The sequence below is a fragment of the Ursus americanus genome, chromosome 25 (genome assembly GCF_024610735.1).
Source record: "Ursus americanus isolate L20-20 chromosome 25, mUrsAme1.1.p, whole genome shotgun sequence".
NCBI lineage: Eukaryota > Metazoa > Chordata > Mammalia > Carnivora > Ursidae > Ursus > Ursus americanus.
This window is the reverse complement of record NC_142151.1, coordinates 33,693,022-33,714,771: the sequence shown is the minus strand read 5'-3', so window position 1 is coordinate 33,714,771 and position 21,750 is coordinate 33,693,022. Positions and strand designations below refer to the sequence as shown.

The following is a 21,750-nucleotide window of genomic DNA, read 5'->3' as shown; positions in this document are numbered from 1 at the left end:
CAGCCTCCGCACCTCTCTCTGCCTTCACAGAATTGAAGCGTTAGAGCCTTGCCCTGGATTAAGCTCTGATTTAAGGGAATATTGTGGCTGGTCTGATCTCTTCAGACCACTAAACTGTCTCCATATCAGCAATGAGGCTGTTCTGCTTTCCTATCATTCATGTGTTCACGGGAGTAGCACTTTTAATTTCAAGAACTTTACCTTTGCATTCACAACTTGGCTAACCGGTTAGCACTAGAGGTCTAGCTTTCAGCTTCTCTCAGCTTTTGATATTCTTTCTTCACTAGCTTAATCATTTCTAGCTGTTGTGTGAGAGTAAGAGATGTCTGACTCTTTCTTTCACTTGAACACTTAGAGGCCATTGGCCTAATTTCAATATTGTTGTGTCTCAGAGAATAGGGGGCCTGAGGTGAGGGAGAGATTTGGGGGAAAGGCCAGTTGGTGGAGCAATCAGAACACACACAGTTATTGATTAAGTTCACTATCTTATATGAGTGTGGTTCATGGCGACTGAAAACAATTACAATAGTAACATCAAAGACCAATGATCACAGATCAACATACCAAATATAATATAATGAAAATGTTTGAAATATGGTGACACAGAGACACAAAGTACGCAAATGCTGTTGGAACTACAGCACGTATAGGTTTGCTTCAGGCAGGGTTGGCACCAACCTTCAGTTTGTAAAAACGGAATATTTGTGAAGTGAAATAATATGAGTTATGCCTGTTTTTGGAAAGGACAGATACTTATTCCTCTGGATGGAGAATATGAAAGGGCAAGTGTAGTAAAGATTTAGATACTTTTGAATGAGGGATGGGAAACTGAAATATTTTATTTCAAAGGGTTTTAATTTTCATGGAGGAGTAAGAAAGCAGTACCAAAGTAGGAGTCAGGGTGGGGTAAAGAGCTTGAGGAATGTCCTAAAGATTTCAAATGGCAGTTGCCGGGCATGAGATCCAAAGACTGCTAAAACTAGCAAGTGCTCAAGATCCATCTGAGCCTGGGTCATATACGTTGTAGAAGCATCAATCATTACAATGTGATTTTCAGGCAATATTTAACATCCCAGACACAGGAGACAACAACACTGAAAGAGAAAAACTGACATGTGTAAAGTTTGCTTAAAAAATTTTTTAAGATTATTGTACTCCATATTGCCTCTAACTTATTTGCTGTTCTCTAATGAAAGAAAGAAAATAAACCAATAATATCATCCTGTTCCAAACGCCATTTTGAAAGTTTTTAACTTTAGCAATTCAAGAAATAATAAAATATGATCTACAGAAATCCTATGACCATTGTTGAGTGCACTGCTTTCTTGCTGAACATTAACAGAAACTAGAAATGATACTGACCCAAGATCTTCAACTCCGCATTTGCATAAATGGCTCCATGTGTGTTTTCAGCTATGCACTGGTACATGCCAGCATTTTCAAAAGTCACATCATACAGTCTCAATTCCCCTTTATGATACTGAAAAGAACACAAAGTAAAATACATTTCCTTGATAAACTTTAATATACATGTTTTATTTAGGTTTGGGCTTGTTCGACTTTTCATTTAGATACATTATTTTGCCCCCACTGTTAAGTAAGACAAATGGGGTAAGCTTTTCATGGCATGGGAAAGCAAAACCCACTTACCATGCCCAGTGGCTCTTGTTCTATTCATCCTACAGAGCTGAGAGTCCACTTTTTCCCTCGTGGCCCAGCTGGGAGATTAAAGAGGGAAGGTGGAGAAAGGCCCCACTGCTGCTACTTGTCCCCAGGGCTAAAGGTAGAACCTTCCCTCTTACCTCTGTTTCTGTGGGGTCAGGGAAACAGTGGCAAAAAAAAGAGGACAATATCAGGTAGTAGAGATGGATGAATAGGAAGAAGGGTAAAATGTGGAACAAAGGGAAAAATAAGGAGAGAGAAAGAGAAAGAAGGTAGACATAAGATTGCAGAAAGTTGATTAAGATGAAAGAAGATACTTTATGCTCACTTTCTTGTTTGCCCTTTTTTAGAAGACTTTTTTATTTCAGGGCCCAAATACCCTTACTCTGTTGACTCTCTTGCTAAATTTATCCCAGGACCACTGGAAATGTTGCCTGAACATGGACTCCAGAACTGCAAAACAACGGAACATACATACCGCATATCCATTTTTCAGCCATCGGATTGTCGGGATGGGCTTCCCTGTGGCCACACAAGGCCAGTAGAGATCACTTCCTATATCCACTTCTGTGTCATTGATGTGTTCTACCCACTCGGGAAATGCTGAAAAGTAAAGAACGTTGTAAATGTCAAACGCAAATCTCAACACTCATAATAATCTCAAGAATACAAATATTACATTTAGTTGACCTTCTGGAGAATACACCAGATACCATATATGCCATAAAATCAGCGTTAGATCCTTTGAAATTGTATTTCCATAGGTCTGCAGGTAGACTTTATCCTACACTGTCTCAATATGAAGTAACTATAACTCAATTCATAATTATGTTTCTTTGTGAACCATGTTTTGTTAGAGAGCTAATTCATGAATAACACTAAAGTAATTGATCTTTTTCTTATAACAAATCTTCCAAAATGATAATTAAGATTTTATAGAATGATGTCTTCATTGACCGTGACATTATGTCTCCCCTTTTAGAATGAAGAATCATATTTTTTTCCACTCCCTCAGGTATCCTCCTTTCAATGTAACTTTCAGCTAGCCACCATTGCCACATCTTACTGTAGGATTAGAAAAAAGGCTTGATTATACAGTAGCTACAATTGCTGAAACCTATGCTTGAGTGAAATCGATGACCTGATCTTCTGGTACCTAAAGAAAAATGTTAGGTATTTCCCAAAAGAAAATACCTTTCTGGAGAGTAAGCAAATGAACAATGTGATAATCTTTTTGATTAAGTTAAGTAGTTTAAAGAAATGTAAGCAACAAGTTAATATAAAGTAAAGAAGGAGGTAGGAGGAGAGAATCCTGAGTGGAGGGAGTATTTTATTTTCTTTGAAAAAGAAAATTTTGATGCATACATTTTATGACAAAATAATATACATAACTTATAGAAAGTATTTAATGCATATAAATAAAAAACAACATAAAACAATTTTATGATCTCACGGAACCCCATCAATGTTATATGTATATATATATATATATTTATAGTACTATAATCTGATTTAGTATATTTTCACTTATCATTACATTTTTATAACATGTAGTTATAAAATTAAATATTGATAAGAATGTTATGTTAATTGATAGATTAGATATTAGACAGTTTAGCACTCTGCTAAGAACCTGGAATGCAGTTTTCTTAATATGTATGAATAAAAACAGATCTGTAAGCTATAGGAACCTGGTGAAGTTACAGCTTTATTTAACAAATGTAAGAGTCTAACCAGAATTTTCCTCACTTAAGGAGGCCATCCATGCGTACTTGATATGTATCAAGTGAATTTTGTTGGTGTACTGAATACACAAGTCTGGAGTTCAGGGGAGGTGTCTGGGTCAGAATTTTCAGGGTGTAGAGCCTAATTAAAGCCTTGATGATCAATGAAATCTTGAAGGTTATGAATGAAATCGAAAAGACTTTCAGAGACAAATCCTGATTGCTCTCATGTTCAAAGGACAAGGAGTGAGGAGGAGAATGCAAGTGGTGTACAAGGATGTTAGCAAACTGTAGTTTCCAGATACCAAGCACAGAGGGTGAATGGTGGAGGAGGGCAGGGTCCATGGTGGTGACTGCTGCTGTTGGATCAAGTAAGATACAGCTCAGAAGTGGCCATCCACTCCAGCAACATGATGTTATTGGTGGTCATGAAAAGAAAGATTCCAGCAGAGAAGTGGGGATGAAAATTATTAAGTAAGAGTGCATCTAAAAAAGAAGAAAAATTGAAAACAACATTTTTAGAAAGTATAGACGAGTCTGTTAATATTTGTATTACCTTTTAGGAGAGACAAAAAGAAGGGAAATGGAGCAGTAGCCAGAGTTAAGAAGGAAGAACAAGAGCCACTATACACTGATGGGAATGATCCAGTGAAGAAAAAAGATTGCTTTTGCTGTAGGGAGAGGGAATTGCGGGAACAACAGCCTTAAGGAAGTAGGAGGGTAAAATCAAACACATAGTGGAGGTGTTGGCTTCAGACAACAGCTGAATCCATAGCAATAAGAGATAGGGGTAAAGATGCCAGTACTGGTTAGATGTGAGGTGGGAGTTTGTGGAAGTTCTAATTTGATCTTTCATTATCTCTGTCAAAGAAGAAGGCAAGTTATCAGCTTAGCATAAGGTTGGAGGAGGAGGTGTTAAGGAAATTGTGAAAACATGAGAAGATCATCTAAGAGAGTGGGATACGTGGACCTAAGTGGACCTTGGGAAATGTAGTACAATTACCAGGCAACACTAAGGACCCACCTGAAGTTAGTGATCACTAATTTAAAATGAAGTGATCAGCATACTAGTGTTTCTCTCAAGTCATACTTAAGTTCCTGGGTTCAGGCACTGCTAGGCAGAGAGCTAGATTTTTCCAGGGTTAGCCTTTTATAAAGGTAGTAAAGCATGGTAGAGAGTGGTGAGTGCACTGGGAGGGTGGTCAGGGGAATAATAATGACTGACCACAGATTTAGGGATGTGAAAGAGAGTTAAACCATTGTTAGATTAATTGATCATAGATCCTGGTAGAGTTGCAGGGTATTAGAGAGAATGAACTGGAAAGATAGGAGCTAGTGGGTAGTGAAAGAAATGTGTGAGATTGAAATTCTAAAGGGATTATACTTTTTGGTAACAATGAGGTCTAAAGTGTGACTGTGGGAGTGGGCTGCTGAGGTAGACTGAAAAAAGGTCATCAGAGAAGAGGAGTTCCATAGACCTGAGAGGCAAAACTACTAAAAAAATAGTCCTAGACTAAGTTGATTTTGATGTCACTAAGAATGCCAAGAGTAGTGTTCTAGTTTGTAAGACCTGCCAAGAGTAAAAACTTTAAACAAGGGGCGTTGTCCAGATAGACTGTTAACTGGATGTTTAAAGGAAAAAAGGAAGATAGTCTAGAAATGATGTAAGGAGCAAGAAGAGCAGTTATATTACAAGTCAAAGGGGATGAGAGCTGTGAAAGAAAAATTAGCCACTGCTTGAGAGGAAGCAGTGTCTTTAAGGGAGAACCACGTTCTAGTTAGGGTGAGAAGTTCAGAGTAGCAGTTACGTAGAAGTTGAGAATATAGGGGATTGTGACGATAGCAGACTGTGGGTTATAGAAAGCACAGTGCAAAGGTTTCAGAAGTTGGGGATGGGCAGGAGATGGGGATGGAGCAGGACACGTGCCGAACTGTGTGGGTGTTAAAGTTCAGGCGATAAGGGAGGACTAGAGGCTGTGGCTTTCATGCCAAAAGAAACAAACAGGGTGAAGGCAAAATCAGCCTAATCCTGCTGGATTCTATGAGATGATGGTGGTGAGGATGCATCTGCTAGGCCCCTGGAGCACTTACTTCATCCCTGTAGAGACAGCAGCCTGGGCTCTGGGTAGGGGCCATAAGCCGTCTCCTCATTCTGGTATTCCAGTTTGGCTAAGAATATCTCCAGTTTTTCCTATCATTCATCTTCCCAGCGTGGCTAAGGTACCCCTCACCAGGCACTTCAGCAATATCCTGTGTAAATTTCCATAGTGCACTCTCATAATTTTCTTTATAATTATGTATGTTTGTGTGTGTGCATATGCATGTGTGTAGAAGTGTATGTTCATTTGTCTGTGCATACTTGTATATATTTGGAAGTTTTGAATAGAGTATGAATACAGTATGAATACCTCAAGGACAAGAGAGTATGTCTCTATCTACTTCTCCTTGTTCCTGTCATAGTGTGTGCCTCTGAGTAGACACTCAATGTATGCTTATCTTTAAATGAATGGTCTTATTGAAGCCTGAGACATTTACTTGGTTGTGACCTGTAAGTTTTATATTGTGGAACATTATAGAACTGATTTCAGTCTGAAAAGTTTCAAGTGTTCCCTGAAAAAAAATTCTATCCTCCTATATATGTTTATTTCAATGTGTCTCAATCAAACACTTGTGCCAAGAAAATTGTGTCCAAAAAAAAAAAAAAATGTTTCCTTCGAGCAGTGGTTCTCAAATTTTGGTTCCTAGTCTGGTAGCATTCCTAGGACCTTGTTAAAAATACAAATCTTGGGCCCTAAATAGAACTTGTAACTCAGAAACTCTGGGAACCAGCTATCTGTGTTTTAACAAGCCCTCCAGGTGATTTTGAAGCATATACAAGTTTGCAAGCCAGTGGCTTGGACCAAGTCATAATGCATAGTTTCTTCTACAAATAAAAAGGTATTGGAAAAAAAGAAGAATGAAGGGAATATACGAGTTACTTTGCGTTTTCTGAAAATTATCAAGGATACTACTACCAATCCATTGATGTTAGTATGATGGTAATAGTATAAGTTCATAACTCCTGTAAGTCATATTTGAGACTTAATTAGACATAAGATAAATATTTTCTCTTCTTGCATAATGTAATATACGTCACTGTTTCTAAACTATTATTCATTATATACTTACTTTTCAAGTATGGAAATGGCTATAAGTAAGATATTGAGGCAATTTATTTAAAAAAATGGAAATAACATGTCTACCTTGAACATAAATTCTTGCCTGGTGTTTATCCTTTCCTCTATTGTTCTCAGCCTCACATTCATATGTGCCTTCATCTTCTAGCTGAATATTGAAGATCTTGAGGACAGCCCCAGAGGTGCTGATCTCAGCAGTACTTGGCATTGGTTCTAGGACCTTCCGCCATCGGATATCAGGAACAGGACTTTAAATAGGAAATAACAAAAGCTTAGGTTCCACACTTCAAAGTCAATTACTTTGTTAGTACATAGCTAAAGAATTACATCATTTATTTCCTAAAATGGTACAAAAATTAATATATTTCTACATATATTAATAAAAAACATAAGCATACTTACTTGCCAAGTGCAAAACACTCTAATGTCACATTTTGGCCCATGAGCGCATATATGTCCTTGAACTGAACTACGATATCAGCAGGATATGGTTTTGTTGTTCCTAATATTAAGAAAAATACAACCATCCATTATTAGGCAGAATAAATAGAGTATTTTTTAATATTGTGACTTTTATGGAATTACTTCAATATGCAAAGCATTTTTCTATACAAGTACTGGAAAATATCTGATCATAACACAATGCACAGATTTATTTGTTTATGCACAGTATGTATATAGCATAAATTTCATTAAGCATTTCCAATCATATTGGCTCATTCTGACAGCTATGTAATCATTAGATTCAATTCACAAAAAAAATCAAAGCTGTCTTTAGAGAGCATCAAACGTATAAAACATTGTGCCAGGTGATACATGGGACTCGGGAAGGAAGAGAAACAAGAAAGCAAATGAGGGAGAAGAAACAAAGGAAGAGAGGAGAGTGGAAAAGAAAGAGAACAGGCAAGAAAAGAGAGAGAATAGAAGAAAGATGTGCATATGGAGACAAACGCAAAAGTGAAACGAGTTGAAAAGAGAAAAGGAGAGAGGGAAAGAAGAGTGTTTATTAGATATTACTGGGCTCATTACTACAGTTATTTTATTGAATTTATTGAGCACATCTCTATTGCAAGGTATATTATTCTTTTAATCTTATAGGGCAAGAAACAGGCTCAGAAAGGTGAAATACATTGTTTACAATTACAACGTGAATATATACTTTATACTGTATGATAGCTGAGAGACAAGGAGATATGCCATGCCCTAAAATACAAGCCAAAATGAAAATAAATGGTCTGAAAGGGTGGCAGCTAAGGAGGACTGCTGAATATGCAGGGTATATGGGAATTTCAGGCAAGAAGAGCATGTGAATTTATCAGACCAGTTCAGGCTGAGGAAACAGTATGTTATGACAAAGCTCCAGGAATATGAAGGGGATTTTTTTTAAGTCTAGGAATTCAAGTGATGTCAGAGAATATGTAGTTGAAGATGAGCTTGAACTTATTATCTAGAAGGCTTGAAACTGTGTCATTAAACATTTTGAGGCTAATTATCCCAGTAGGTAGCTACTGGTGGGTTTTGGTAAGAGAAGTAACATGAATATCACCTTTGGTTTAAGTAGAAAACCTTGTTGGAAGTTACTTCATTACTTCATGCAAAACAGGTGGGAGCTTGAGCAGTGGGAACAAAAGGAAAGAACTGATCCAAGTTGTCTTTGAGAGGCAGAATCAGCAAGACTGCCCTTTGGGTCAATGTTTTCTTAAGGTGTAGATCAAAGATCCAATTCATCAGAATCACCTGGGATGCTTGCTGAACCTATAAATTCCTAGGTCACATCCCAGACCTGCTGAATCACTATTTCTGGATTCCAAATTTCTGCAAGCTTCCCAAGTGCTTACACTAATGGGACCATTGGATTAGCTGTCTGGAGAATGAGGGGAGGAGAGGAGTTGATGATTAAAAATGTTATCCCAAGTTAGAAATATGACGGTATCACCAAATGAGACAAAGAACACCAGAAGTTTTTAGAGATGAGATGAGATGACAGATGTGTCTGGAACATTTTGAGCTTAACATTCCCGAGAAACTTCTGTATGACAAGTCCAGGAGGTAAATATAATTAAGTCCTAAACAAAGGGATAAGTTTTGGAGATAAGTATATGGAGTCATCTCCATAGCAATGCTGTTGAAAGTATAAATTAGTGAGAATATCCAGAAAAAGGATAGAGAGAAATATAAGGAGGAAGATGTAGGGAAGGATACTGAGGCAGGTGGGAGATAAGGGAAAGTCAGGAGTTGGGAAAATTAGGAAAAGAAAGAAGCGTCCAAGAGAGGCATAGGAGATGAACAGTGTCAAAGTTCATACAGAATCAGAACTGAAGATTGTCCTTTGAATTTAGCAAATAAGAAGTCCTCAAGATTGTTTGCATTGAATAGAAAAGAATACATAGAGGGAAAGTACAGAGGAGAGTTTAAAGATTCAGAAAAAAAGCAGAAAATAAGTGATATAGGTTAAGTCCCTAAATGAATCAAATGGTAAAGGAACCAGTGCAACTAGAGCGATTAGTTAGAACAGGAGGAGAAACACTTCTTCCACAGAGACAACAGTAAGAAATAAATAGAAGACATGAATTTCTGGGGTAGGGTAAGAAAGAAACTTAAGGAAGTTTTTACGTGATGGCTCCTTGTAATTCTTTTTTTAATGTAATAATTTTTTATTGTTATGTTAGTCACCATACAGTATGTCCTTAGTTTTTGATGTAGTGTTCCATGATCCATTACTTGCGTATAACACCCAGTGCACCACGCAATATGTGCCCTCCTTACTACCCATCACCGGCCTAGCCCAGTCCCCCACCCCCTCTGAAGCGCTCAGTTTGTGGCTCCTTGTAATTCTATAAAGTAGTGGATGAGAGCATCTTCCAAGGTTGTGGAAAGAAAAAAGAGCCAAAAGTCAAAAAATATTTATTGAATTCCAAGCACATGAACACAATTGAAGAGAGTAGGAAAAGTGGAATCAGTGCTATGATGACATTTTCCCCATTGTAATAGAGGCAGGAACCAAACCTAAGTCTGTGAACAACAAAACCAAGCATTTCTTCAGAAGCCTGAACTCACTGATATGAGTGGTAACAGCACGACTGTGATAAAAACAATGTGAAGTAAGCAAATATATTGAAATCTGATTCTCTTAGGAAGAGAATGCATTAAAAAAAGCATGTAGTTCAATTGGATTCTTGGAAAAGCCATTCAGGTCTGTCAGTGGCCATCAAATATGATGTACTATATGTTGGCTAATTGAATATAATAATAAAAATATAATAATAATGATAATAATAAATTAAACAAAACATCTAAATGTACAAATAAAAGAATATTATGAAATACAAAAACAAATATGGCACCTATGCTACTTACTTATAGTAGAAAGGCAATTTATATACTTATTTGCTTCATATAAATAGTTTCTTAGAAATAACAAAATAATATGACTGCATTTTTTCCCCTAATTCTGGAATCACTATCATTTGTTTTGATCTAATCATTCGTTCTCTTCTATGAAGTTACTTTGGACGTGAAAAAAAGCAGATTTTTTTCTGTGTTTCTAGTGGCCGGGGATTCCCACTAGAAATCATATATGGATATTTTGCTAATAAATCAGTACCCTCTACATTCTCTGAACTAGAGGAAACCAGTCCAAACTCAACCATCTTAGGGCACTTTTATCATATAAATCTCCATTGGAAAAACTAAGGAATGACCAAGACTTTCAAAGTGTGTATCTTCTGTTTGCCCTGACCGAGTAGCCAGCTAGTCTTCCCACTGGATATTTCTTCTCATCACTGCAAGTGCTCCATAAGCAGAAAACCTGCAAAAACAGGGTGTAACAAATAAAATACTTACGTTCAGGTAGTGGAATGAGAGGGATAAATTTGCTGAACACACTCTTTGTAATAGAAGGGCTGGATACAAAGCAGGAATAGTTGCCTTTGTCTGATGCCTCGACATTTGCAATGTAGAGATTTCCATTTGTCTGAGACACAAATCTTCGTTTATCCATTGTGATAAATACAGGAAATTCATTTAGAAGCCAGCGGTAGCTAAGATCATCTGGAAGGAAATATTGTCTTCTAAATATTAAATTCTTCTCCAAGAGCAAAAATTTTATTTTCTAGGAACAAGCTAGGACATAATCTAATCTAGGCTATTGTAGAACAAATGTTGGAAGTAGGCCAAGACAAATAGTGCGAATTTTCCAAAAGCTACCATATTTTGAGTGAATATAAGCATGGTGCTAAGCAACTTTATTTATCTTTCTCTCTCAATTATTTTGTGGCCTATTAATATTCTAACTTCTATTTCATTGATGGGCTAAATGAAACTCAGAGCGGTTAAATGTCTTGCTTAGAATTTCATGACCGGTAAGTAGAATTGGGATTTTTAACCTAGGTCTGATGATTCCAAAACTCATGACCCATCTTCCTTACTGCATTTTAAAAATAAAATGAAGATTGCTAGCCACACTGTGTCTTTATATCTTTTTCCTTTTGTATTCCTATTTTGAATTACACATTTAGAAATTAATTTCCCCTAAGTCTTTTCTCAAAACTGTAGCCAGACTCATCTTTCCATAACTTAAGCAATGGCACGTGACTCCTCTTGTCAAACCCCTCCAAAGGAAATCTCGTTCAAGTTAAAGTCAGTGCAATTACTATGAATTATAAGGTCCTGTGTGATATAGCTTTTGTATGTCTCCAAATTCATTTCCTATTACCTTCTATCTCATGCACTCTATTCCAGCCAGTCTGGCTTCCTTGGTCTTCGTCCATAGTTCTGTCTCATGCCTTTGTTGCATTGCATGGCATGTCCTTCCCTCACACATCTGCATTGCTAGCTTCCTCATGGCCCTCAGGCCTTTAGTCAAAGTTTTCTTCACAGCATTGTCCCTTATAAAAGTTCAGCCATCACTTTAACACTTACTCTTTCCCCTTGCCTGCATAAACTTTTCTTCCTAGTGCTTACCCACCAATATCTAGGCATGCTATACCTGCTAAATATGTATCTTGTATATTGGCGGTCTCTGCTAGTAGCAAATCTCTGACGGCAGGTGGATTTTCATGTTTCACCCACCAAGGTATTCTTGTGGCATAAATAGTGCTTGGCACACAAAATTGTGTAACAAGTGCTCACAAGAGATTTGTTGAATGAATAAGCAATGAAATGAAGCCCATCCAGTGCTGAATGTAGTCAAATGTAGTCATTGGCTATTTATGATCATTTACTTTGTGTGAAATACTACGGAGATGAGGGAATTTTTTCCCCCATAGTTCTTCAAAGAAAGACTATTCTCTCATTGAAATGTTGTTACAATATTTTGAATTCTATGTTCCTCCTATATTTACCATTTAATAGTCTTTCTCCTGTTTTATTAGAGAGAAAATTACTGACATTCGATATAAACAACCAGAATTTATATACATAGAATTGGAATAGAATACATATAGATGTGCACATATAATTATAGACATATAACATATATTTTAGGATATGCATTATATATTTACATTTGTTCACCTCTCTCTCTATATATATCATCAGTGTATTCCACACAAAATGATATATAACAGCCTGTTCTTTATGGGGTCTTTAAAGTCAAATTTATGATATAGTATTTGAACTCTAAGAATGTAAAACATTTTTTCATTGTGAAAAGTAGTATTTACATATTATTTCAAGAAGATATTTGATAAATAAGTGAAAATTAAGCAAAGTATATAAAGTGTTTATCTTTTAATTAACACTCTGGTGGCCTTTATTTTAGCTATATCAAATAACAGAAAACACGTATTCAAAGGTTGAATCTTGTTACAGATGACACTTAATTTAACACCTTTCTAAGTTGGATGATTTTTTTTTTAAGATTTTATTTATTTATTTGACAGAGAGAGACCGCCAGTGAGAGAGGGAACACAAGCAGGGGGAGTGGGAGAGGAAGAAGCAGGCTCCCAGAGGAGCAAGGAGCCCGATGCAGGGCTCAATCCCAGGACCCTGGGATCAGGCCCTGAGCCGAAGGCAGACACTTAACGACTGAGCCACCCAGGCACCCCTGGATGATTATTGTCACAGCTAGATGCCCCTAAAGAGATTAATAATTAATTATGTCTTCATCCCTTTCTAGAATTTATACAATTCACGGAATATTGTAGATGTAATATTTTTAATGAAATGACAGACTATATATCACTCCTTGGCACTGCTCTATTTTAAAAATAATTTGTAAAAAATCTATCATATTTTCTCCTGTGTAACAGGAATGTTAATGAGGATATAATCTAACATATATGTTGTTTATAAACCAAAATGATTACAGATCTTTGGAATTAGGGCCAAGTGACTAAAGAGGCTGGAAGTGTCTCTAACCATTCATAAGCAATGCATTACAAGGTTAGGCAAATATTGAGTCTTATTTAATCATAAATGAACCATTATTGTTAAGAAAATTAAAACATAGCCATTCATTGAATAGACGCTGATAGTCACAGAGGAACTTTAAATTTACCTGGAAAATGGTATGGAGGATCACAGAGAAGCACCATTCCCTTCCCTTCTTTCACCCGGACCTCAGGACGCTCCTCAGGTGGGAAAGGGTCAAGATCTAATTATGAAAGCAAAAAGGAAAACATTCACTCTCTAGTCAATAGAAAGAGATTTTCATTAAAGTTTATCTTTCCTCTCCTAACTTACTTTTGGATATGATACTTCTCAGTTGATTTGGTGGAGCCTATGGAAGTCAATTCTCTATTTTTACATGCTGGCATTTGCATATACTCTTAAGACTTCCGTGGTAAACGCCAGCAGATGCTTGTTGGTAGCAGTCTGCATAAGTATTCTGACAACGCTAAAAATCACAATATCCTCAACTTTTGCTTCAGGTTTAGGAAGAATCTAAGCAAGGGTATATGGAAATACAATGGACTCAGGTAAAACCAGGAATCTACCAAAGAAGTAAAGAGAAGTGAGTTGGAGGAACAGACTCATTTGAAAAGTACATTTCTCTTCCTGAGGGAGGACTCCAATGGGTGAAGGACTAAGGATGAAAAGTAGGATCCTAGCTGAGGTGATGTGAAGGTCACCAATTTTTTCCCATTTTCAAATTCGGAGGCTTCATGATACTCTACTATTTGATTCTTCATTTGTTTTACTTGTGCTCATTCTCTTTCAACCCTGCCTCATCGCCTATTTCTTCTCTGTCATCAGTACTAAATTATAAAATCATATTTTTACTTCTCTCAATATATTTATACCTCTGAAATGTCATCATCCTAATTGTTACCTTTTTGCAGAGAGCCCTTCAGATCTACATCTCTAATCTTGATGCTTCACTTGAATGCCAGCCCTATCTTCAACTACTTAGTTGACATTTCCACAATAACTTAATGTCATTATAACCTCTGCATGTGAAGCCGTCATTTCAGTGCTTCCTCCCAACCTTGAAATTGGTCTTACTTGCTCCCATTCCATTTTTAAAGAGAGCAGAATGTTTTTGCCCTTTGACTCAACTTTCCTTTAAAAGAATATTTAGGGCCTTTTTTTCTTCAGTGCAAAGTAATCTATTATTTTCAAGAATTGTTTATTATTTACATTCCCATTGTCACCACATTAATGAAATCTGACTCTTCACTCCCTGCTGGTAATCACTGCCACATGGGTCCTCTTAAAACATCATTTTCATCCTATAATCCATTTTGCAAAAGATTTAAGCGCTGACTTATAAAATCGCATACTGGAGATCATCTAGTCCAACTCCTCTTTCAATGCACAACTCTTCTTGTAGAATAGCTTCTAACTTTAAGTTTAGCACAAGGTTTCTGAAAAGATTTTTTTATGACAGCCTCCATAAGGAGAAATTTTAATTTAATTTAAAGTTAAAATAATTTAGTTAGTTTAATTTACTCCTAATAATGTAAATCACATACTATGGAGTAAGATTCTGTCAAGTAGAGTTGAGCTTTAGAGAATACAACTGTAATGTCATAATAAAAAAAAAAAAAAGAAAAAGAAAAAGAGAGAGAGAATGCATGGCTTAGCACTTTCACTGATGCTAGTTAATCAAGATCCCTCAGAACATGGCCTTAGTTTATTTTCCAATATCCCTCATGACGCTTTGCTCTCTTGAAATTTTTTCTCCACACAGTTAAGGCCCACTGATCATATAAGACCCACTCCATCTATGGATCTTTTCTCTCATTTTCTTTTCATCTTGATTTTTCTTCTTGTTGAACTCTTAGGATAATATTTAATTTTTACTTCACCTAGACACACTTGACCTTGTTAAAGTTACAGTTACTTACATCCAAAGCTCAGGGTTGCTTCTGTGCTTCTGACCATCCCATAGTTATTTGATGCTAAGCAGTAATATATTCCAGCATCTTTCTGTTTGTCAGGGTTGTTGATAACAAGGTTTCCACCTACCATACTGTACCGATCACTTGTCAGATCAATATCCCCATTATTCATTCTCCATCTATGAGAAAGAAAAGCAAATGTCATACCAAAGGTCATGAGGCCTGCAAACAGCATAATGGCCTGATATCATTCTAAGAACATGGATACAGCTCCATGTGAAATCAGATGATTAAGTAGATGACTCAGTGTGGTATTTTTTCACACCATACAGTTGTGTGCCTCTGGGCTCATGATTTATAATTTAGTTCAGGCACAGAAAGGTGAATGTTCAGGTGCATGAGCTGTGTTCTCTTTTTTCATGAAGGATTCGAAAGGACAAATATTTCTTTGAATTTTACTACATTAATTGGTTTCTTAGCAGATACACATAGATTATAAATAACAACCTTCTATGTTCTAGTTAGATTCATGCATATCCAGATGTGTTGCATAAAATATTAAAAGCACTACTCTAACAAAAGTAAAATACAAAATATCAATACCCAATTCTAAATATCAAAATAAATTTTCAATAAAACTCATTGAAATCAGGGTTCTACTCAGTAAATGTCACACTCTGACCGCTAGAGGTCGATCACACAATTTGAAAATTGTAAAAATCAATTGGATCTTTTGTTTCCAAGCCACCAATATACTCTTGCAGGTGTATTTAGAGGGATTGTGTTATAAATAAATAGGCTAAAAACAGGACTCTAACTTTCTTGGTGAGATGATGAGAAGAATAAGTGTAGAAAATAGTTTTCAATTAAGCTGACCATCTGTGCATTATACATACTCATTCTGTTATATGATTCATGTCTTTAGCTGTGTCATAGGCAAGAGCCATGATCCAATAGTGGGCTGTGGCCTCACGGTTCATGGCCTTGCACACTTCTGATTAGGGTTAGAATCTCACCCAAAAAAGCCTAATGATTTTAGGATATCTTTTATTAAATCAAATTACTGGAACATTTTTAGTTTTAATATTTATAATGTAGGAGGTAATTTAAAAGCAAACAGGAAACTGCTTTTGCATAAATCTATCAAATTCCAACCCAATGAGTATATCTTCCCCCTCCCCCCACTTGATGGCAATATTGGCTCTGCTTGAACAATCCAATGTCAAGTTGCTTAGCATTCGCCAAGGCGATGGGTTTCCCTATTGAGCAATACCAATTGCTGTTGTTGTTTTTCCCCATTACAATGACTCCAAATTTTTGTTTATTGCATTAACTCTTCTTCAGTGGATTTGAGTCTGCCTTTGATGTCATATAATGATTAAGTTTTGCTGTGTTTGGGTAAGTTTACTGGTTTACTTTATTTTCAGGAATGTACACCATTGTTGTAACTCCTTTCAGACAGTTTTAAATGCAATTTTATTAGCATTCTTATTATTTTGAGGGTCAAAACAAGATAATGAAAGCTTTAAGGCTGATAAGTAGAAGGTAAAGTTCCCTGCTGTACCTTTCCGGGTGTTGCCATGAATAAGAAATTATCATAGAACATGCCATAAATATAAAACTACTGTGTGAATGACAGATTGCATGATTACCAAGGTTAGTATGGCTTGTTCTGAATATTAAGTGAATTTTTAAAACTTCAAATGTTCTTTTTCATCAGACAAGCTGCAACATGAGCTGAATTCTTTGCCTTTTTTTCCCCCCTGTCAAATGCAGACTGCCTTCATAACAGAATTAAACATCTACTTCTCCTTTCCAGGTCTCTACTTTAATGTGTAGATATGCAGGCCACACTCATCCTGGGGACTCAGTGCTGGTGCAACCTATGAGAGGGAGTTAGTGAATGTAGTTGTCAAGCAAAGCTTTGGCTCCTTATTTTATGTTTTAAATGTTGATAAGAACACTTAATATGAGAGCACTTATATGAGGTATCTAAAATAGTCAAACTATAGAAGCAAAGAATAGAATGGTGGTTGTCAGGGACTGGAGAGAAGGGGAAAAAGGGAGTTGCTAATCAATGTGTATAAAATTTTAGTTATGCAAAACTTTGCTTCCTAATGTGCCTGTGGGGTAGGGGTCAGGGAGACACAGCAAGAAGCACACATTTCTAGAACACTATCTGAGAAAAGTCTTTTCTGTTTTGCTGCCTCCATTCCAGGCTGTAGACTGATTTGCTGTTTCCACGTATGAATGTCAAGGACAAGGTGTCACAAATAAGCATCACTGAAATAGCTTTTGAGATCACTGAAATAGCTTTTGAGATGTTATCAACCTATCTAGATAGATACATACTGAAAAAATTATATGTTTCTTTGAAAGTCATAAAACCTGTGTTTCAGCCCTGGATCTGTGATTTACTAACTCTGGAGCAAGTCAATTTACTTATTCAAGATTCAGCTTCCTCTCCTACAAAATTATGTGCTTGGATTAGATCTCCTCTACAGACCTATTAGTTATACTATTCCACATCCGTAACTATGTATATAAACTCCCATTATGTGTGGCTTAAGGGTAGAAACAAGTCTAGCCCACCAAATATTTTCAAAATAAATGTGTTACTTATAATTTATGAAATAGCTACTTATTTTGCACTCCCATGCACGAAATTGAAACAATAAAAATAATTTCAAAGGGATGGTGCTTTTGTATCTAAATTCATATTTTATTTTAAGAATAATTTTGTAATTTAGCCCAGAGATCCATGAGAGTCTCTTGAACTCGAGATAAAATGAGTTTGATTAGGATTAAATTTGATAACTTTTGATAACAATAGAAAGTTGTTTTTTATTGAGAAAAAAATACTATGAAAATCAGTCTTGCTGAATGACAACCTTCAATTAAGTTAGCTGACATTAACACACTAGAGCCCCAATTTCCCCATCAATCACTTGCTTTGCCTTCATGGAACCATTTCACAGGTGAAATTCAAATCCATTGGTTTGTTTAATTTTTTAATCTTATTCTTTGTATCAGACTAGAAATTGTCAGTATACTCTTCTGAACCATCCAAAGCAGAAAAACCCATTGTTACCTTTTACAAAGTTATTTTTTATAACATAAATAGGAATAGATTATCTAATTTTAAGAAATTTGGTGCATTGCCTGAAATATAGATCTGAGACCACTGAAAAAAAGTGGTGCTTTCTAGAATTATGTATGTAGCCTCTCTAAATGTAGTTGATATAGGAATATTATCTATAATATGTAAATATGAGTTATCCAGGTTGATGCATATAAGAACATTTTACCCTCAAATGTGTATATTTAAATGTGCATGATTTTCATATAACCTTGTATATGCTTAATAGCATGATCACCATTTGACAATTTTTAAGTGGCTAATATCAAATGGCATTAGCATTATCTATGCAGGAAATAGGAAGTGGATTATTTGTACATATTTAAGAAAACTTATTATCAACTTGGGCATTAAACAACTCTGTTTTAATAACTTATATGCCAATATTTTTGTTAATAGCCCTCTATTTTGTTAACAACCTTATATTATAGCTTTCTCTATCAGTACAGGGTCACAGATGCTCAGCTATAATCTAGTCTAACAGTCCATTGTGAACAGAGCAGTGAGGTACGTTACTTGTAAACTGGGAAAGGGCTGGCTCGTGCCCTACAGTTTAGTGAAACTTTTCCTTCTGGTGATTCCTCTGGATAAATGGTATTGATTGGCTGCTCTTCAAAAATTGGTCCAAATCCTTTATCTTCCTCAGAAACTACAAGAAAAAGAAATTATTTTACATTGTGCTGCTTTATAAGTCAAAGAAAATTTGGATACATTTAAAAATGTTTTAGAAAAATGTTAGAAGCATCAAATCTTCATTTCCATTTGAAACAAAAATATTTGCCTACATAATCCTGAGGAAAACATTACCTGCTTTATTCAAAATTCTTTTCTGTCCATCTCTCATTATGTCTCCCAAAGCACCCAGTGTTGTCATGCTTAACTATTTAATAGTCCCTCAAACAGGTCAGGCCTTCATGTCCCCAAGCCTTTGCAACATGTTTTTCCCCTTTCTGGAATCACCATCTCATTTTTCTCATCCTATCAAAACACAAACAGTCCTTTATGACTCAGCCATAGTTAATTCCTTCAGGAAGCCACCTCTCACCCCTCCTAGCTTTAGTTGGTCCTATTTGTGTTCTCACAACTCCTCAGCTTATGATACTTAGCACACCTTCTGTGATTCTTGATACGATTGTCTGTTCCAAGAGACTGCAAATATTTGGAACAGGTGGCTGTGTCCATAATCTCCCAGCTAGCTGTCAAGCAGTCTGGAGCACAATAGGTGCTTAATGATTTTTTTTTTTTAAAGATTTTATTTATTTATTTAACAGAGATAGCCAGCGAGAGAGGGAATACAAGCAGGGGGAGTGGGAGAGGAAGAAGCAGGCTCATAGTGGAGGAGCCTGATGTGGGGCTCGATCCCAGAACGCTGGGATCACGCCCTGAGCCGAAGGCAGGCGCTTAACCGCTGTGCCACCCAGGCGCCCCATCTTAATGATTTTTAAATAAGAGAATGGATGAATTTCTAGAAGCTCTGGGGAAATTAGTCTCCTGTTTGTTTATTTTTTTTCTAAACATGTGACTGGCACCTGTACCTCAGTAACATCTAGAACATTCAATAAACAAATTATTGGGATCTGACCAACTGGTTCAGAATTCACCACAAGCAAACCCAAGTTGGGAAGCAGCTGTTTCCCTGGAAGGGAGGAGTGATGATTCACAGCAGGAAGAGGAGAAAAGAATCACTCATATGACATCAGTGTGGCAGCATTTACAGAGAAGAGCGAAGAGCCATATGCCCCACATGAATTGATACTAGGACGTGTGGCTAGGAAAGAGGATATTCTTACATAAGATTATGAAAATGTCTCTGCTAGAGCACAGCTATGGTTCACTCCTCCAATTATTTTTTAAGAGAGAATTTAAGGCAAACACGAGACATTTTGTCTGCTCCAACATCAACCGTAAAGATGAGAACTTTGTTCCAGCTTTCCTCAATGAGCAGTTTCATTATATCATTTAAATCTTGCCTCAATACTGTCTACAGTGCCTTTGAAAAAAATTATTTAAACTCTCCAAGCCTCAATATCACTCTTTACAAAATGAGGATAATAATAAAAATCTATCCCATTAGACACCGTGAGAATTATTTTGAGACAATGCACATAAGACAGTAGTGTAACCTGGCTTACAGTCAGCATTCAATAAATATTGATTTTGTCAACGTTCTTGTGAATTTGCCAATCTTTTCAAAATTTGATTTATATATCTTCTGTATATCTTATGCATATCTTCTTGTGTGTGTGTATATATATGTGTGTGTATAAATCAACTCATGAAACTTCTAAAAGCGGGAGGCCACGTTTTACTCACTTTTGTTGTTCTGGTATTATTAGTGTTGTGTCAATACATATTTGTGTACATGTAAGTGATCAATAAAATCCTTAAGTTAGTTTCTCCTAGTATGAAGCATTAATTTTTCTAAACTTGCCTGAAGTATTTCAAAGGGAGATGCCTCATTTTTTTGTTTGGAATTTGCTGAAATTATCATTCAAGAATTTACAGACCTCAGTTCATTCCCTATCACCATCTTATTTCAGATAGCAAATTGCTGGATCAAAATCAAAGGAACTAGAGAAACTGAGATTTAGCTTCACCAATGGACTTCTCCTAACTGTTGTTTTATCCAAGCCATTTGTTCTATATGGAGTCAACATTTGAAAAGGAAAGAAATAGGCACAGATGCGCGAAGGGCCCACAGGCCTAAGACAACCTTAAATAAGATCACAAGTATGAGGTGTTCACAGAAGCTCCTGCTAATGATTTTGAAAGTCCTGCTGTGAGCAGTGTCTAGTTCCATATCCTTCTTGAAGTTGTAAAAGCCTAAAATGCATATAATGTTTTCTGCTTCACTTCTAATAATTTTCCTGATGATGCCCAATATTTCTTGGCCTTTTAGGATATAACCGCACACCAGGGGAAATGAAGAATGAATCCCAAATCGCTGACAACTAGAGACTTTCATTTGGATGTAGGCTCTAGATTTTTCAATCTCTGAAAGAAATGACCTGTACTTATCTATGATAAAAATCATATGCCATTTCTCTTCCCATTTGAACAATTCATAAGCTCTTCCTTGAATCTCTCCCAATTGCACAGCTTTTCTGATGGGAACAATTTAGTAACACCTGCTAATCTGGAGATTCTGTTGTTTCTTCCCAATTCACATGAAAATTTTAAAAAGACAAGCAGAGAAGTGCAATTTTATCAATATATTTAGATTCTCTTCTTGAAGACAAGATGACTTCTATTGCAACTCTATCCCCGATCAATGACAATTTTAGCTGAATTTTTCAATTCTTAAAAAATTTAAGTAGACTAGATATTTAGAGGGTAAAAATAAATATTATTTAGAGAAGTTTGAAGCTCATAAATATCTTCTGAGTACATTGTATTTATATAAAAAACCTGATGATGAGTTTTTAGACACAACACGAAAACCATGATTCATTAAAGAAAAAAAAAAGACAAGCTGGGTTTTACTAAAATTAAAAAAAGTTATGTTCTGTGAGAGACATTCTCAAGAGAATCTCAGGTGTTCAAGTTTACGGGTTTTCCTTTGGGTTATCCCCAACTTGTATTTCATAATCAACAAATTGGAGAGACTTGCAACTAACTAAATCACTGTCTTATTAATAATAGGGATATATTAGTGATTGCACACTATTTCACAAAATTTGTCCTTATCTCAACAGGTGTAGGGTTGTATTAGGTAAAGCCTCTTTAACATTATTGTATTTCCAATGTAGAAATAGCCAGTCCCA

At 36.1% G+C, this 21,750-nt stretch overlaps 1 protein-coding gene across 2 annotated transcripts in view; it reads right to left on the bottom strand.

Moving 5' to 3' along the window:
- CNTN1 (contactin 1) overlaps window positions 1-21,750 on the bottom strand; it is a 341,046-nt gene that overhangs the window by 126,952 nt on the left and 192,344 nt on the right. For both annotated transcript variants that reach the window (XM_045801266.2, XM_045801267.2), the window contains exons 5-12: window positions 18,503-18,635; window positions 14,854-15,026; window positions 13,062-13,157; window positions 10,406-10,612; window positions 6,965-7,064; window positions 6,629-6,810; window positions 2,141-2,265; window positions 1,363-1,480 (exon numbers count right to left, since the gene is read on the bottom strand). In XM_045801266.2, coding sequence (XP_045657222.1) covers window positions 1,363-1,480; window positions 2,141-2,265; window positions 6,629-6,810; window positions 6,965-7,064; window positions 10,406-10,612; window positions 13,062-13,157; window positions 14,854-15,026; window positions 18,503-18,635 — 1,134 coding nt within the window. The remainder of the gene's footprint in view (window positions 1-1,362; window positions 1,481-2,140; window positions 2,266-6,628; window positions 6,811-6,964; window positions 7,065-10,405; window positions 10,613-13,061; window positions 13,158-14,853; window positions 15,027-18,502; window positions 18,636-21,750) is intronic.